Source organism: Pan paniscus, chromosome 8, assembly GCF_029289425.2.
Source record: "Pan paniscus chromosome 8, NHGRI_mPanPan1-v2.0_pri, whole genome shotgun sequence".
NCBI lineage: Eukaryota > Metazoa > Chordata > Mammalia > Primates > Hominidae > Pan > Pan paniscus.
The window spans coordinates 59,331,312-59,350,570 of NC_073257.2; the positions used below are offsets into that span (position 1 = coordinate 59,331,312).

General features: G+C 37.6%; 2 protein-coding genes across 2 annotated transcripts in view; both read left to right on the forward strand.

Moving 5' to 3' along the window:
* The window catches only part of LOC100969124 (anthrax toxin receptor-like), a 748,177-nt gene that overhangs the window by 335,985 nt on the left and 392,933 nt on the right, over positions 1 to 19,259 (forward strand).
* The window catches only part of LOC103784056 (shieldin complex subunit 2), a 42,377-nt gene that overhangs the window by 20,160 nt on the left and 2,958 nt on the right, over positions 1 to 19,259 (forward strand). The window contains 5 exon segments of the mRNA XM_034930427.3: positions 1,206 to 1,400; positions 1,568 to 1,702; positions 6,637 to 6,843; positions 10,809 to 11,037; positions 17,832 to 17,947. Of these exon segments, the coding sequence (XP_034786318.2) occupies positions 1,206 to 1,400; positions 1,568 to 1,702; positions 6,637 to 6,843; positions 10,809 to 11,037; positions 17,832 to 17,947 (882 nt within the window).

A 19,259-nucleotide genomic window follows, 5' to 3' on the forward strand; every position in this document is an offset into this window, starting at 1 on the left:
TTCCAGATTTGCTGGAAATACTGTGAAAGAAGAATTCAGTCTGGCAGTATTACATGTGGTTTTAATTTTTTCTTTGTAACTTTAGTTTGAATTTTATGTGTGTGTGAGCATCTGCATTTACTTTTAAAAACTTTTATTGTAAAAGCCTTCAAACATATACAAAAGTAGAGAATACAAAGCATAATGAACTTAAGTACCTATTAGCCAGCTTATTAAAACATGGTCAGTCTTGTTTCACCTGTTACATCCCTTTTCTTTTACTGTCTAAAGGAAGGAAAGAAGAATCACAAATCAGTTTATGGAGTCTGCTTTCTAAAAAGTACTTAAGTGTTTATTGCCAATATCTTATTTTGGTCAGCAATCAATCACGTACTCAAGCATACTTCTCTTGCCTCCAGAGAAATTAAAATTTAATCAGCAAAACTCATCAGCCTGTACATTTAAAATATATGCATGTTATTGTACAGAAACTATACCTTAATAAAAAGTGAGAAAAAAAATGAGACAGGAAAGAGAAAAACATTTAAAAGACATAGTAACTGAAGAATTAAATAACCAATCCAACACTTGAAAAATATTACAATGTAGCACATGCTCAAAAGCTCTCTGAGCTCAGGGAAAAAAGCAGCACTGTGAATCTATAGTGGTCATCATTCTATGTGGTATTGGGTAGGACAAGAAGACAGCCTTGCAGCTGGAAATTGGTGAGGACGGAGGCCTTGCTGTGGAAAGAGTAAGGCACACTCAGGGAGAGAACCAGTGAGGTGGCTCTGAGCCTGTTTCAGAAGGGGCTTGAGGAAGAACGGCAGAGGCTAGGATAGTTGGGAAAGCAGGATCAAATCAGACTCCAGGGATTGGGGAACCAATTGGCTGTTACAGGGTGGTGGAGTCAAAAAAGAACAGAAATTTTGTGTTTGATTAATTGATAGAAAATGATATTATTAACAAAGTAAAGAAGTATGGGAACAGCACAAGTTTTTGGGGGATAGTAAATAATTCCATTTCCATTGATTAAAAATATCAAGTTTATTTTTACATCTAAACTGATTCAAGACTTAGCTATTGTACATGTTTTAGAGAAAACAAAACTATATTTTATATCTAATCATACTTTACAACATAAAATACAGTTCTAAAAAATATTATTTGTCAAGAAAAATATAATGTTGCCATCTTTTGTCTGTATGTATGTTTTTTTTCCTTAGATTCCAGTGTAGTTAGTGACGTTGTACTTCAAGACTTACTGGCATATGTGTCCTCAAAACATTCCTACCTCAGAGATCTTCCTCCGAGGCAGCCTCAGAGGGTGAACAGTATAGACTTTGTAGAATTGGAGCACCTTCAACCTGATGTATTAGTCCACGCAGTACTAAGAGTTGTTGATTTCACTATACTGACAGGTAAACATTTTGACTGCCTCCTTAATTTTAGATTATGAAAAAATTAAGATACAAGACCATCTTAGTGTACCATTTGGTTATCACTATATATGTATCATCAGCTATTAAAGTATGGTATCACGTGTGATAGAGTAATGCCAACTAAGATACTCATTTTCCTTTTCCAGAGGCAGTATACAGTTATAGAGGACAGAAGCAGAAAAAAGTTATGTTAACCGTGGAACAGGCCCAAGATCAACATTATGCGCTTGTATTATGGGGTCCTGGAGCAGCCTGGTACCCTCAACTTCAAAGGAAAAAAGGTAAATACACCAAAAAGCATTTAACCTATTTATATTTCGGTAAATGATTAATGTTTATGAGCCCAAGATGGAGAAAATCTTAAGAGACGAGACAGCATTTGAAATACAAGTGATCATGATTGAATATTCTTCTGCAAATTTCTTCTGTTAAAATTTTGTACCTCTTGTAGCAATTCATTTATCTAATAAGTCTTCATTAATTAATGGTGGTGAAATAAAGGCTTAAATTTATTCCCAGATATACTACTTTACCTTTTTAGTGAAGATCTTACCTCCGTCAAATAATGTTCTTTAAACATTTAATTCTGGAGAAGCTTCTACAATTTTTTTTCAGCCAGAGTACTCTGATAAATAAATGCTATGATTATAAGGCAGATGTCAAGGGAGTTACCTTAACTCTTTCAAGTCACAATTAATGTTCAATAAATTACTGTTTCGTATTTTTATTATAGTTGTTTTAAAAGCATGCACTGTTAGCCATCCCTAGAATGTTCAGTGTTAAAATATGACCCATGATTACATTTTTCTTTAAAGCATAAATTATTTCTGGTATATTGAATTAAATGGAATTGTTGTTTCATTAAAATAGTATAGTGTCTTCCCTTTGCTATTGTGAGGTCCTTTAGTTGTAACAATCAAAGACAGTTTCATTTGTGGCTTATGAGTTATTTTTCCCTGCTAAATTAATTTAGAGATTGATTCAGTATATTATTATTTTTTACCTGAAAGAGTTAATGTCTCTCCAAACTTCTGCCTTCCAAATAGTTATTTGTAGATAGGATCTATCACATTGTCTCTCTTAATCATTAATAGCTATGACTAGGATTTGAGATAAGTCTAACTTTGGACTTTTATGTTAAGATCAAACAGGGACAGATGTTTGTTTGGTTGAGCAAGCTGACAAACATGTATCAGTGATAGACTAACTATGATCATTGACCACCATAGCCTGGCTGAGAACATGAGTCTAGTGCGTGCTACACAAGAATGTAGGTCACAGGTATAGTGGAGCTGTAACAGAGCAGATTGCTCCATGTTTAATGTGAATATTCTTTTAAAATTAATAGTTTTTTGGTTAATAGAAGAGAAATTACAGTTGTCTCTAGGTGACTCTATGGTGTTTAGGTTAGTATTGAAAACATATGAATCCAGGAATTAAGATGTTGTTGTTCTTTGTACATTCATTCATCCAGCCCCCCTTATTTATAACCATCATTTTAAAGTTTTAACATCTACTTCAATACCTCACATCAGTCTTTTTAAGATAAAAATACCAATTTTGAAGGATTACTTAAGTAATTCTATTTTCCTGATTTTACTTTTCTTTTCAAGAGACCAACCCCATTTCCAAATTCCCAGCAAAGAGAATCTGATTGCCCAGAGTAAATTTGATTCAAAAAACTGTGATCAGGAAGACAGGGTCACGCAATACAAATATGAGAGCTTGAGCTTATTTCAGTGGATGGGAAAACAGCTAAGGGAATCATTTGTGATCTGGGTGAATACATAAAGATATTCACTACCAAAAATGTGTATGTTCATTAGCTTAGAAAGATATATGTAATGTATTATTTAGTTTAAAAAGTAGATTATAGGCCAGGTGTGGTGGCTCACTCCTGTTAACCCAGTACCTTGGGAGGCTGAGGTGGGTGGATTGCTTGAGCCCAGGAGTTCAAGTTCTCATCTTAAAAAAAATAAAAAATAAAAATAAATTGGATTGTAAAACTTCACGTATAGAAAATATGTTATCATATAATAAATGTTTTTATGTTTATATAAGTTAATACACAAAAGTTTTCAAGAAAACCCTTTATATATAATAGTATCTCATTTTAATAAAAATGTATCTATAAGTACATATGTGCATTTGAAAACCTGGAAATATGCATGTATAGCAAAATGCTAGCAGTGGTTATTTCTGTATGGTAGTATTATATGTGCTTTAATTTTTTTCTTTATACCTTTAGTTTGAATTTCATATGTGTGTGAGCATCTGCATTTACTTTAAAAAACTTTTATTATAAAAGCCTTCAAGCATATACAAAAGTAGAGAGAATACTAAGCATAAGGCACTTTTTTTTTTTTTTTTTTTGAGACGGAGTTTCATTCTTGTCACCCAGGCTGGAATGTAGTGGCATGATCTCTGTTCACTGCAACCTCCACCTCCTGGGTTCAAGTTATTCTCCTGCCTCAGCCTCCCAAGTAACTGGAATTACAGGCATGTGCCATCATGCCCAGCTTATTTTTGTATTTTTAGTAGAGACGAGGTTTCACCATGTTGGCCAGGCTGATCTCGAACTCCTGATCTCAGGTGACTCACCCGCCTCAGCCTCCCAAAGTGCTGGGATTATAGGCATGAGCCAGCCACCGCACCCGGCCAGCATAATGAACTTAGGTACCTATTAACCAGCTTATTAAAACATGGTCAGTCTTGTTTCACCTGTTACCTCCCTTGTCTTTACTGTTTAAATATTTAACAATAAATATATTTTATTTTATAATTAAAAATAAAATTAAAACCTTATGCTTTTTAAAATAAAAGAATAGTTAATGTTTGGAAAATCTAGCTAACAATGTGAGAAAAAATAGAATTAAATTTATACTTTATGTTTGTGCCAATATAAATTTCAGATACATTAGAGATTCAAATACAAAAATAATGAAACAATGAATAGTAGAAGAAAATATAGGCAAAATTATTTGTAATGCAAAGGTTGGTAGGGTAAATAAAATCCAGGAACAAGAACTATTATACATAAAAACCACCATGTACAAAATTGAAAGGCAACCAAAAAAAACAGAAAAAAATTACATTGTTAGAAAATAATGCAGTAAGCAAAAGACACATATCTATAGAGATAAATGGGGAAAGGATATGAGTAGGCAAGTCCCCAAAGAAGAAATAAAAATGGCCAATAAATATATGGAAAAATTGTTCTTACAAGTAATTGAAAACACACAAAGTAATGATGATAGATTATTTTTCTTTTAAGAAATTGATAGAGAAGATATGGGAAAACAGCTACTGTCATCAGCTATTGGAAATGCAAACTGGCAGAACCTTTCTTGAGGATAACTGACAATTAATATGAACAAATTGGGGGTACTTTTAGCCCAATAATTTTAGCTCTAGGAACTTATCATAACTATGTATAAAGATGTAGCTGAAAATGGGTTTATCATGGTATCATGTATAATTGTGAAAAATAAAAAACAACCAGAGTCCCTCAAAATAGAGGTTTGCTGTAATAATTTTTAAGATTTTGGTGTATCTGGACAATGGCATATTATGTAATATTTAAAAGCAATGTAGAATAATACATACATATAAAGCTATATTTGACTTATTAAGTCAATCCCAATAAATAAAATCCCAAACAACTGGTTGTCCGCTAAAATGTTAACTGCTTATTTAGGGTGTTGAGATTATGGCTGCTATATGTTTATTCACTTGGCTTCTCTTAGCTTACTTTTCTAATCAGGTATTTTGTAATAAGACAAGAAAGCTATTTTAGTGATTGGTTTTAAGCAGTAACTTGGAATATATGCTTTAGTTCTAGCTAGTGATGCTCTGTCTTTACAGATTTACTGAGATGTTTGATGATTTTCCACCAAAAAAAAAAAAAAAAATCTCTAGTGAAAGAAACTAAGGAGATGAGCAGGTGTAGTAAATTAGATTTATGGCCTGAAGTGAGAAACTAAAAAGACAGCTGATGTTATCAGAAAAATTAGTGCTAAGAAACCCTCTTTTGTTTTATTATAGTTTTGAAGTTGAATTTACTAATACAGAATATGATAATACAGATAAGTTGAATTTACTAATGGAGAATATAACAGTAACAAGGTCTGTGTTACTGTGGCTTTAAGTATTAGAATTGTGGCCGGCGCGGTGGCTCCCGCCTGTAATCCCAGCAGTTTGGGAAGCCGAGGCGGGCGGATCACGAGGTCAGGAGATCGAGACCATCCTGGCTAACACAGTGAAACCCCGTCTCTACTAAAAATGCAAAAAAAATTAGCCGGGCGTGGTGGCGGGCGCCTGTAGTCCCAGCTACTCTGGAGGCTGAGGCAGGAGAATGGCTTGAACCCAGGACGTGGAGCTTGCAGTGAGCCGAGATTGCGCCACTGTGCTCCAGCCTGGGCAACAGAGTGAGACTCCGTCTCAAAAAAAAAAAAAAAAAAAAATTGTTACTGAGAGTTAAAAATAAGTACTATTGTGTCTAAATGCTTTTTGTTCTAGAAAAGTTAACTAAGATAACTAAAGTATTGAAATATGAGTGAAGTATTAGACGGGTTCATTTCAGTGTCCTTTCTTTAACAAAACAAAACAAAACTTTGCCTATATATAGATACATGAGAATTTTCTTTACAGAAAGCAGTTGGTTATTATAAATGATGACCGTTCAGGAGGGCAAGGAATCTTTAGAAAATATTTTATTAAAATTATCTCTGGTGGCCCGGCGCGGAGGCTTATGCCTGTAATCCCAGCACTGTGGGAGGCCGAGGTGGGCGGATCATGAGGTCAGGAGTTCAAGACCAGCCTGACCAACATGGTGAAATCCTGTCTCTACTAAAAATACAAAAATTAGCCGGGAGTGGTGGCACGCACCTGTAATCCCAGCTACTCAGGAGGCCGAGGCAGGAGAATCACTTGAACCTGGGAGGTGGAGGTTTCAGTGAGCCGAGATCACACCACTGCTCTCCAGCCTGGGCAACAGAGCGAGACTCTGTCTTGGAAAAAAAAAAAATAATAATAATCTCTAGCATGCTTCTGTTGTCTTAATGCACCATTCATATTTTGTCTCTGTTTACCCAAATTCTTTAGTGATAAAAGATTAGTATTCAACTGACTTAATCAGATCAATCTATTTAATCTGATACTAAGCCTAGATTTTTTTCCTTTTTGGTGACTTTTGTTTTTACTGTTTTTGTTTAAGGTTATATTTGGGAATTTAAATATCTTTTTGTTCAGCGCAATTACACACTAGAAAACCTAGAATTGCATACAACGCCTTGGTCATCCTGTGAGTGCTTGTTTGATGATGATATAAGGGCAATTACATTTAAAGCAAAATTTCAAAAAAGTGCACCCTCCTTTGTGAAGATATCAGACTTAGCAACCCACCTAGAGGATAAGTGTTCAGGTAAGATCTTTATATACATAAATTCTGCTATTTTTATTTCTTTTGAAACAGGGTCTTGCTCTGTTGCTCAGGCTGGAATACAGTGGTGTGAACACAGCTCACTGCAGTCTCCACCTCCCAGGTTTAAGTGATTCTCCCCGCTCAGCTGAGGAGGGAATGGAAGGCTAGTGCATACCATCAGTGCTTGCCACCACACCCAGCTATTTATTTATTTATTATTTTGGCAGAGACAGAGTCTCCTTACGTTGCCCAGTCTGGTCTCAAACTCCTGGACTCAAGTGATCCTCTTGCCTTGGACTCCCAAAGTGCTGGAATTACAGGCATGAGCCACCACACCCAGCCCACTGCTAGTTTTAATATGAGCAAAAAGGCTACCACTTGTGGTAAAAGTGTATAATTCTATATAAAAGTGAAATATAAATCTTTGCAAATATCTGAACTAGATTCCAGTAGTTTTAGGAACTATGTGCCAGGAACCAGGGACAAAGAGCAAATACCTATTTTTTATTATATGACAAGTGGGAGCAGAAATTCAGTTCCTTACTTTATCTTGGCCAAACGCCAGATTAAAATGTTACTAGTTGGGTTAATTCACATATATGTGTAAATATGTTTTCCAATATATGATTGAAGGTTAGCATTGTTATATCATAAAACTACGCTAAGGAGAATACAGGCAGAAAACAAAGACAATACCTCTCAAAAAACCCAACTTTTAATTGAATACAGAGATTTCATTCTCAGAGAAGAACTCCTTATTCCTAGTTCTACACTGAAACATTTACTAATACTAGCAGATAGTTTAAATTAATAATATTTCTGGAAGGTAAACACAGATGATAGAAAATTTATAAGCTTTTATACTATAAAAATTTCATACTATTTTCAAAAATGGAAGTTGCCTATGGTCATAAAAGACTCTAGATTTATACTAACTGGTAAAATCTTGGTAATGTTGTAGCATCATGTAAGTTCCTAAGCCAGTTTTATATTTATGTGCCCCTCCCGTGCTCTGCTTCTCCAACTTCACAGACATATAGAGGTGGTCACCACAGGAAGGAATGCCAGACACAGTTGAGGGGCTACCTTACTTTGCAGAGACGTTTAGTTTGGTGCCATGGAGAAGTCAACTCTGTTATTTACTGCTTACACAAAACAGTTATCTGCTGGGATTGAAGTCTAGAATTAGGTTTAAAAATAAAAATAAATAACATCATGGACAACAACAAAATAGGAGGCCACCACGCTGATGATGAAAGATTCTGAGGATATAGCCCCACTTGTTTGAGGACGCAGCCAGGAATTGTGCGTGTTCTTGGAAGTCCTGGAGGTGTGCTCCTCATTAGCAAGCCATGCCAAAACTGTGCCATTAAAATCAGTCCTTCAGAGGCTTTGTTCACAGAGGCCTGTTTAGCCTTTTTCATTCTCTTTATGTTCAGCTATGAGGGCTGAATTCATAGTTTCTGTCATAGTGTATGTGTTTTTAAGACAAAAATGGAGAGAGAATATGAAAACACAAGCAACTTTTCCCTAACCTATTTTATAGTTAAATAAAAGGAGAAAGAGAGATCAGCATGGGAGCATTTCCTAGAAGGGTCTGCTTGCTCAACAAAAGCCAGAGGGGGATGAGGCTAGGCCTGAGTCCTTGTAAAGAAATGAAGACGCTTACCCAGTACCTCATCTTACCGCCAGCAGAATTTCAGTGCTCAGCCGGAGTGACCCCCTTGAAAGCAAAGTCTACATTCAGCATCACCTTTTAATTCTTTTCAAGAGTTGTGTAAATTTACAAAATGATAGGATTATGTGAACATTCTTTTAAAATTATTGAATTATTAAGAATTTTTTAGGCTGGGCAGGGTGGCTCATGCCTATAATTCCAGCACTTTGGGAGGCCGAGGTGGGTGGATCATTTGAGGTCAGGAGTTTGAGACCAGCCTGGCCAACGTGGTGAAACCCTGACTCTACTAAAAATACAAAAATTAGCCATGCATGATGTCGGGTGCCTGCAGTCCCAGCTACTTGGGAGGCTGAGGCAGGAAAATTGCTTGAACGCAGGAGGCAGAGGTTGCAGTGAGCCGAGATTGCACCACTGCACTGCAGACTGGGTGACAGAGCAATACTCTGTCTCAAAAAAAAAAAAAAAAAAAAAAAAAGACTTTTTGAGTGGAGGGAGGAGAGCAAGGGTTGAAAAACTAACTGTTGGGTACTCTGCCTACTACAGGAGACTCTACTTGGGTGATGATGTGCCCATGTAACAAACCTGCACATCTACCCTCTGAATCTAAAATAAAAATCGAAATTTTTTTTTTTACATAATTTTTTAGGCCAGACACGCTGGCTCAAGCCTGTAATTCCAGCATTCTGGGAGGCCAAGAAGAGTGGATCACTTGAGCCCAGGAGTTGGAGACCAGCCTGGTCAACATGGCAAATCCCCATCTCCACAAAAAAATACAAAAATTAGCCAGGTGTGGTGGTGTGTGCCTGTAGTCCCAGCTACTCAGGAAGCTGAGGTGGGAGGATCACTTGTGCCTAGGGAGGTTGAGACTGCAGTGAGTCAAGATTGCACCACTGCACTCTAGCCTGGACGACAGAGTGAGACTGTCTCAAAACAACAACAACAAAATAATAATTTCGTAGTGATTTAACATGTCTTTGGAAAGATGTGGTATTGAATCTTCTACAGTTTGTTACATATTCGATCGCTATGCACTCCTGCTAACTCATGTAGGGATATGTGACACAATTGGAAGAGATGATGAAACCGTCTTTGGGCATTGAAAGACTAAAGCAAATGAAGTTAAGAACAGAAGACTCATCATTAACTGGACTCTGAAAGAGATAACCAGAAAACAGTAGGAGACTAGAGTGATTAGTTCTTGACCTGGAGTGTTCTTACTTCTAAGTGGATGAAGAAGAACAAATTTGAAGGCTTAAGGCTTAAAGAAGCCTTTAAATTGACTATGGAGAAAGGGAGAATAATGCTCAAGAAAACTCATAGACCTCACCAGTACACAGTAAGACAAAAGTAAATTAGGAAAAAATAATGTCTGGGAGATAGTAGATATTCAGTATTTGTTTACTGGTGAATGGATGAGCCATTAGCAGTGAATTATGAATATGCTTGAGGTTTCTTGTGAGTCACCTGAGAAACGATTAATAAATGAGAACTTTTTATAACCCACACCCAGAGTATATAGATGATAATGGTGAGCGGAAAGTTGGAAAAAAGTTTAAAAGAGAACAGGCTATTGATATTTTTAGGTAGAGAGAAGAAGAAAAGTTCACCTCCTATTTGGCTTTTTTTTTTTTTGAGACGGAGTCTCGCTCTTTCGCCCAGGCCGGAGTGCAGTGGTGCGATCTCGGCTCACTATAAGCTCTGCCTCCCGGGTTCAAGCCATTCTCCTGCCTCAGCCTCCCGAATAGCTGGGACTGCAGGCGCCAGCCACTGCGCCCGGCTAATTTTTTGTATTTTTAGTAGAGACAGGGTTTCACCATGTTAGCCAGGATGGTCTCGATCTCCTGACCTCGTGATCTGCCCGCGTCGGCCTCCCAAAGTGCTGGGATTACAGGCGTGAGCCACTGCGCCCGGCCCCTATTTGGCTTTTCACTATGATCAGTTTAAAAGAAGACAGGGCAAGGAGAGAGGGCATGTTAGCTAGTTTCAAGTATTCGAAGGAATTTCTTCTAAAGGAGGTATTGAACTTATTTTGCCTGATTCCAGAGGATGGGGAAGGAAGGAAACATCACATGTTCAGCCAAATTAGCCAAGTAAACTTGCTCTCAGTTGCAGCCAGACCTCCCTGCCCTTAGATTCTAGGAAAATAGTAAAGAAGACGAAGAACAAGACCTCAGTGTATCCTTTTACTACAAGTGACTGTAAATCAACTATAAAATTAGCCATGTTTGTAAATTAAAGTTATAATTTTGGCCCAATAATTTATAACATATCTGTTTGTTGTTTGTAGGAGTGGTTCTAATTAAAGCCCAGATTTCAGAGCTGGCATTTCCTATTACAGCAGCTCAGAAGATAGCTCTAAATGCTCACAGTTCTCTGAAGAGTATTTTTTCTTCTCTTCCCAACATCGTATATACTGGCTGTGCAAAATGTGGATTGGAACTAGAAACAGATGAGAACAGGATCTACAAACAATGTTTTAGCTGCTTGCCATTTACTATGAAGAAAATATATTATAGGTAAGGCAACTAAGCAAGCCAATTTGATGGAAAATAATTATTATAGATCCGGAAAAATTAGTCTGTAAACCCTTACTTTCTAAAAAGAATTAACTAGAGCTAGTCGAAGAGAATAAAATTTTCCCTGAGTGATAGATAGCTATTTATGGAAGCAAAAATTACCCAGGAATCGTTATAGGAATTTCTTAAAGATAGGAATTTCTTAAAGCAGTAATTGGGAGATTTTATTGTCTTCAAACTGCTGTACCAAAGAAACATTTTCCTTGGTTTACTTTTTAACCAAAATCTAAATGCTCATAAATAACTCATTTTCCCACCTTAACATATAATTAGAATTTAAAGGCTAAAAGTATCATATGATCTCACCTCTGAGTTGTGGAAGCTAGTAAGACATTTAAGCTGTTTTCCCACCTTTACCTTAGAAATTAAAACTAGCAAATAAATGTTGTATGGTAAAACTGCTAATCAGCTCAGTGAAAAACACATTGTTTTTTGAATAATAGGTAGTCAAAAGCTCAGATATTTTTCTCTTTACCTTATAAATTACATGTGTTTACAAAATAGCACTCAGTGTTTTATGCTCCTTATGATTATTTCTAAATATTGCGGTATCTAAAAACTAAATTCAGATATATTCCACATGTTATCATGGCATACTTCAAGAAAAGTTATAGAAGCTTAATTTGTAAACCTTATTTCTCTTTACAGATATTATGTTTGTTATAAATAAGTGAATGAATTTTGCTATTACTGTGAAAGTTGCTTTTGTGGAAAAGAAGATTGAATTAAGATGTATGGTAGGCTGGGTGTGGTGGCTTACGCCTGTAATCCCAGCACTTTGGGAGGCCAGGGTGGGGGGATCGCTTGAGCCCAGGGATTCAAGACCAGCCTGGGAAACATAGGGAAACCCCATCTCTACCGAAAAAAAAAAAAAAAAAAAAAAAAAGCTGGGCGTGGTGACATAGGCCTGTAGTCCCAGCTACTTGGGAGGCTGAGGCAGGAGGATTGTTTGAGCCCAGGAGATCGATTGTTACAGTGAGCTATGTTTGCACCACTGCACTCTAGCTTGTGCAACAGAGTGAGACCCTGTCTCAAAATCAAAACAAAAAATGCATGGTATGTAACAAACAACATTGATTTATTAATAGTTAAGGCCCCTCAAAAGTATGTATAGGTGACTTATTTATATCATTCCAAATGTTTCTATTCAATATAAGCATTTATTGGACAAAAATGTTGCTCAATACTATTCCTTATGGGGAGGAGGGCCTTTGAATCTTTAGTTTACAAAATGACTGTTCAAGAGAAGGACTTCACAGATCAGTATCACCTGATTATGGCATAACTAGTATGAGGTATTTAAGATCTCTTCCTAAACTATATCACATTAAAGATGTAGTGCTAGTTTGTTGTCTTACTAGAATGTTGAATGGTCATGTTAAGGCAAGAATTATTATTTTTTATTTATTTAAAAGCCTTTTTTTTTTAAATTTTTTGAGATAGAGTTTCGCTCTTGTTGCCCAGGCTGGAGTGCACTGGTGCGATCTCAGCTCATCGCAACCTCTGCCTCCCAGGTTCAAGTGATTCTTCTGTCTCAGCCTCCCAAGTAGCTGGGATTACAGGCATGTGCCACCACGCCTGGCTAATTTTGTATTTTTATAGAGACAGGGTTTCTCCATGTTGGTCAGGCTGGTCTCGAACTCCTGACCTCAGGTGATCCACCCGTCTCAGCCTCCCAAAGTGCTGGAATTACAGGTGTGAGCCACCAAGCCCAGCCTAAAAGCCTTTAAATTGTTATTAGAGTCCAGATTATGTGGTTTCCTTGAAAAGAAAATATTGAAATTAACAAACTCCCTTCAAGTTATCAAGTATGTGACTCCAAAATCATCTACATAAATCAATCAGCAAACTGAATAAGAGAAAACTCTCATTGATTATTTTTCTAAGACTCAGTCAAATATTTATTAGGAATCCACGTATGTTCACATATCACATATGTACTGTGGATGTTATACTAGTTGATCTAAGTAGACTTATTGTGCCCAAGAAGCTTGGTAGTCCATTTAAGAAACACTTAATGAACATTTGTGTGGCATAACAGTCCCAAACTATGAGTGGGTTGATCATATTTTACATTGGTTGTAACTTGGAGCTGATTTTCCAATGGAAGCAACATTAGATATTGCATTGGAATCTCATACGAGGCCACAGACATTTATTAAATTAACATGTGGATAGCATAGTTCCTGCTCTTCAAGCTATCATAAAACTCAAATACCATTTTTAACAATGTTTCTACAGAATATTCAGATTTACATTTTTGGAATACAAGAAATACATTTATTTTTCTGTACTAGAAGCAAAAAACCCCAGCAGGTCAAACCACAATTAAGGCTCCTATTTAGGCAGCACTAGGAAATGTTTGGGTCTCTCAAGACATTGTAGTCAAGGTGTAGGCTGGGGCTGTAGTCATCTGAAGGCTTGACTGGGGCTGGAGGATTCATTTCCAAAGTGGCTCATTCACATGGCTGGCAAGTTGAGTTCCTCTTCACTTGGGTGTCTCCACGGGCTGCCTGAATGTTCTCACAAAGTGGCAGCTCATTTCCTCAGAGCAGGAAAGGCAAGAAAGAGAGTTCCAGGTGGAAGCCAGCCTTTTTGTGACCTAGACTCAGAAGTCATGTGGCATCACTTCTACCAAATTCTGTTCATCAGAAGTGAGTTTAGCTGTGCGTTGGAGAGTGGATTAGAATGAAGCTAGTGCAGAGAAGCAGTAAGAGGCTGTTGCCTTACTTTGGAGGGGAGATGATGGTGGCTTGACTAGAGAGGAAGTCGTAGGAATAAAAAGAAGTGGACAGATTTGAGAATGGTCAGAAAATAGTTTGCAAGATGTAGTGATTGGTAGGTAAAGAGAGAGCACAGGTACATTGCAAATCATTGACAGTTGGGTGAACAATAAGATTATTTATTAAAACAAGTAACCTTGGGAGAAATCTTGATTATATTGAGCTTGAGTTCCTGAGAGGTAACAAGTTGGAAAGTGGTTAGATGTAAAGAAATGCAATTTGCAAGAGAAGTCTGGGCTAGGCTTATAAGGTTATCTGTGGTGATTGAACTTTTCCTTGGTTTCTGCACCCTGTTTTGTTTTTCCTTCTTAATCTTCAGTGATTACCTCTCATAATGGATTATTCTTACTAGCCTATAAAGACAGTCCCATATTTCTCTTATTAAAAAACAAACAAAATCATCCGTTAACGTTACATCTCCCTCTTATCCCTTCATTTTTCTATTCTGTTTTATACCCAGCCAAACTTTGTTAAAGAGTTGTAAATATTCTCTCTCTCCCCTATTATGTCTTCAGTTTCACTTCAGTTATTCCATTCTACTCCTACCATGCTGCAGAAGCTGCTTTTGTCAAAGTTACACTTTTGATGTTGCCTGAGGCATGGATACTTCTTTCCTCGCTCTAACTGCTCTCAGTTATATTCAGCATGTCAGTCCACTTCCTCCTTCTTGAAACAGCCTCCTCCTTGCTTTCTAACCTGTCTCTCAGGCCCTTCTTTCTCAGCCTTTTCTACCCCCTCTTTAAATGCTGGGGTTAATCTTGAGCTCTCGTCTGTGTCCTTCCTCTTATTCTTTCTGTACATTCTGCCTGGATGATCACAGCTGTTTTCGTATTTGTACTTAACATCTTCACCCTGATTTTCTCCTCCAGGCTCCAGTAGTCAGGTATCAAATTCTTTGCTTGACGTCCATCTCACATTTAAACATACCCACAATAGACTCTTGTTTTTCCTAACCACACTCAAATCTAGTTCTCTTCATTTTTATACTTTCTGGAAAATGGCACACCATCTACCCAATTATTTAGGCTGGAAACCTGGGCACAATCGTTGCATCATTTTCTCTTCCCTACCTCCCCTATCTAATCTATTAGCAAGTCCTAGAAATTTTCATTCAGAACTATATCACAAATTCATCCACTTTTTTCCATCTCCACTGCTAACATCTTAGTCCAGTGTATCTCAGCAGGGGCATTGTTGACATTTTTCTCAGGACAGTTTCTCATTATGTACCATATCCCACATGCTGCGGGGCATGTGGCATCCCTGTTTATCTTCCCCTAGCTGCACCTCAATTACTGTGAAACCAAAATGGAAAGTCAGTGCCTGCTGGTCTGGAATCACTCAGGCCTCATCTGAGTCCCTACTACCTGTTGCGCAAACCAGCACACCAGCAGTCTCTTGGTGGGGCTCCTCCTGGCCTTGCCTCCTCCCCTTTATTCTCCACCCGTTGGCAGTATGATTACCCTTTGCTTCACCCATCAGTCGTCTCCTTATGCTTGTTTCCTCTGCAGTCTCATCTGCTGCCACTCCCCTGTCGTCCAGCACTCTAGCCACGTGGCCTTCTTTCAGCTCTTCAGACATTTTGATTTTTCTCCTTAGGATGTTCTCGAATGTCTTCCCTCTGTCTGACTCCACAAGGCTGGTTTCTTCATGTCTTAGATTAAATGCTACTTTATCAGAGAGGCCTTTCCTAACCACCCTTCTTTATTTTCTGTTATAGTAGCCTGGGTGTGCTTACTGTAATTTGTATTTGCATACTGTCTTTTCTAAAAAACATTTTTACTGAAGTTAAAATTCATATACCATCAAATTAATCTTCTGAAATGTACAATTCAATGGCTGTAGTATATTCCCAGGGCTGTGTAGCTATCACCACAACCAGTTAGGACATTTTCATCACCCAGCCCTTTACAAAGCCTCATACTCATTAGCAGTCACTCTCCATTCCCCATGCCCCTCAACCCATGGCAACTACGAATCTGCTTTCTGTCTCTATAGATTTGCCTGTTCTAGATATTTTATATAAATATTATATAATATGTGATCTTTTGTGACTGGCTTCACTTAGCATGATGTTTTCAAGGTCCATCCATGTTGTAGCATGTATCACTACTTCATTCCTTTTTATTGCAAAATAATATTTTATTGTATGCACATACCATATTTTATTTATCCATTCATCAGTTGATGGACAATTGGGTTGTTTCTACTCTTTGGCTATTATGAATGATGCTGCTGTGAACATTTGTGTACAAGTTTTTGTGTGGATATGTGTGTTCATTTCTCTTGGGTATTTATCTAGGAGTGGTGGAATTGCTGGGTCATATGGTAACTGTCTGTTTAACCTTTTGAGGAACTACCAGGCTGTTTTCCAAAATTGCTGCACAATTTTACATTCTCATCAGCAATATGAGGGTTGTAATTTCCCCATATTCTTGCCAGTACTTCTTATTCCGTTTTTCTTTTTGTTGCATGTGCTTTCGGGTCATATCTAAGAAAGGTGTCATTTCTAAGCCAAGGTTATGGAGATTTGCTCCTGTATTTTCTTCTAAGAGTTTAGTAGTTTTACCTCCTACATTTAGGTTTATTATCTACTTTGAGTTAAGTTTTATATATGGGATAAGGAAGGGGTGTAATTTTATTTTTTGGTATGTGGATATCTAGTTGTCCCAGCCTGAATTTTTGAAAAGACTGTTCCATCCCTGTTTAGTCATCTTGGCACCACTGTTGAAAAGCTTATTTTCTTTCTTCTTCTTTTTGTAGAGATGAAGTCTCGTTGTGTTGCCCAGGCTGGTCTCAAACTCCTGGCCTCAAGCAGTCCTCCTCACCTTGGCATCCCAAAGCGCTGGGATTACAGGCATGAGCGACCGCACATGCCCAATTTCTTCCTATCCCTCTACAGTTTTACGTTCCTTGAGTGACGGAACCAGATTTGTCTTTTTCACTAGTGGGTACCCAGCACTTACCACAGTCCATGATAGATGCTCAGTTTGTATTTGTTGAAATAAATAATGGAGGGAGAGAGAGGCTGAGGAAAGAGTGTAGAGTGAAAAGAGGAAGGAACATAGAGTCATCGTGTGAATAAAGGGGGAAGTGGGTTTTTAGGGGGAAAATCAGTAGTTATGTTTTAGCTCTGTTACATTAAATTCCCCCGCTAATGAGCCTGTTTCTGAATTCTGTTCTCAATTTATTTTTTAAAAATCAATGTAGTTATAAAATAGGTACCACATGCCATGGTTAAAATGCACACTACATAGGAGGTTACAAAACAAAGAGTGAAAGTCTCCTTCACCATCCAACCCTCTCCCACCAGTGCTGCTTCCATGCTGGTGAGAAGGTTTTTTGTATGTCCTTCCAGTGATTTATTATGTTCATCCCAGCACATGTGTATCCCTTTCTTTAGAAGCATGTGGACAGAAGAATATTGTTCATATTGTTGTTCCCTAGAGTCTATCCTGGTGCTCCTTCCCTAATAGCACTTGCAAATGTTCTTCATTCTTTTTATCAGCTACATAGCATTAAGATGTAGGATGCACTGAAAATTGTTAATCCAGTTCCCTGTTTATTGATATGCAAAACAGTTTATTTCTGATAGGAAAGAATTCAGTTGAAAAAAGTAACTTGAAATTGTGATTGTGAAATATGTGATTATTATTTTTATTTTCATTTCTAAAAATAATTTATAAAACAGTTTAATATATTTTTATATTAGTATCTGAAATTTAAAAATGGATATAGAATAAATAAAATGTAGTAATTTATCATTTGAAGCTCTTGGGAAAAAAAAACCTTTTTTTCCTTCTAGGATGTCACAGAACATCCTAGAGTTGTTTTAAGCATTAAAATTAATCCTGCATAAAAACCAAGTGCTTTTTGGAATTATTTTTCATTTAAGCATTTCTTTTATTTGAAAATCTTTTTGAAGGTCGTGTGTTGTTTACTCTTTTGTAGGCCAACGTTAATGACTGCCGTTGATGGAAGACATAATGTTTACATCCGTGTAGAATCAAAGCTGATAGAGAAGATTCTTCTCAACATTTCTGCAGACTGCCTCAACAGAGTGATAGGTAATATATCAGTGTGCCATCAAGAAGTTGTTTTATTCAGGAGTATAAATGGTATATCGGAACAGAAAGAGCACTGTACTTTAAATTAAGAGCTTTTCTGTCCATATGAAAACAGAAGGATAATTTAGCTTAAGTGAAATATAAGCCTATGTAAGTTAGAAGGTTGACTTGCTTTACACCTGTTAGTACATGAACAGCGGGAGGCACCTAATTTCTTCTTAACCTACATTTCCTGTTGGTAAGCAAAAGCTATTTTACTTAACTCTAGTTTTATAAGAATGAAGTCAATGAGTGTATGACATAATATATATGAAGATAGTCCACTGTCAGTGGAATGGATTTGCAAGATCTTCAACCGTGATGTCTTAGTTGTCAGTGGCTAAGAATAAAGCAAAGATAATATATTTGTCAGGTATTCAAACTCCATTCCTGTTCTCATTAGCCTCAGATCCTCTAAGCTGATGAGCTAATCTGGTTCTGTGATTGCTTTATCTTTCAATAGTAGATTGTTTTTCATGTTTTTTTTTAGTTGGGGGTGTCTAGTAATTTTGGGTTGAATGCTGAACGTTGCATATATTAAGTAGAACAGTACAAACTGAGGTAAATAGTATTTGTACCTGGAAACAGGCATGCCTCTTCTGGTCGTTTACTGGAGGTGAGGGGTGAGCAGGATGGTCAGTCTTGTCATAAGTTGAGTTGGATTCAGGTTTTGTTGTTTCTCTGGTTACCTTCAGGTCACCACTGGTTTCAAATTATCTTGTGCTTATGGTGGGAAGTGGTTCCCCAGCATTCCTGCTCCACCATCAGCATAGCCCTCCACTCTGCACCTGGGCCTCAGAGAAAGTTTCTTTCCATATTCTTGCACCTCCCCAAGTTGCACAAGCTTTTGTTGGTTGTTATTTGGTGCATCCTAACCTGGTGGGTGGGAGCAGGGTTGTTCCTCTTTGATTCTGGTCCAGCCCCAGTCTTATACAGGATGTTGCATATGGCGCTTTCTTGGTAGCCCTGTCCCTTATGTGGCATGGCAGCTGAGCTCTGTCTTGTGCCTTTAGTGGGTCTTGTGTGGTCCTGGCCCTGCCCCAGCAGTAGGGGACCACTAATGGTCTTGACCCAGGGTGGTTTTTCAGTCCTCCCCCAGGATGGAGGTTTTTTTTTTTTCTTTTTTCTTTCCCCCATCTGTACTGGTTCCTCACCTGTACCCTGGGGCAACAGGATTTGGTGTCCCTCCTCCAGCAATTGAAGGCTTTTGTTCCTTAAAGGGGAGGCCAGATGGTGCTTTGTGTTTTGTAGTTGGTAGCTTTCTCTGATGTCT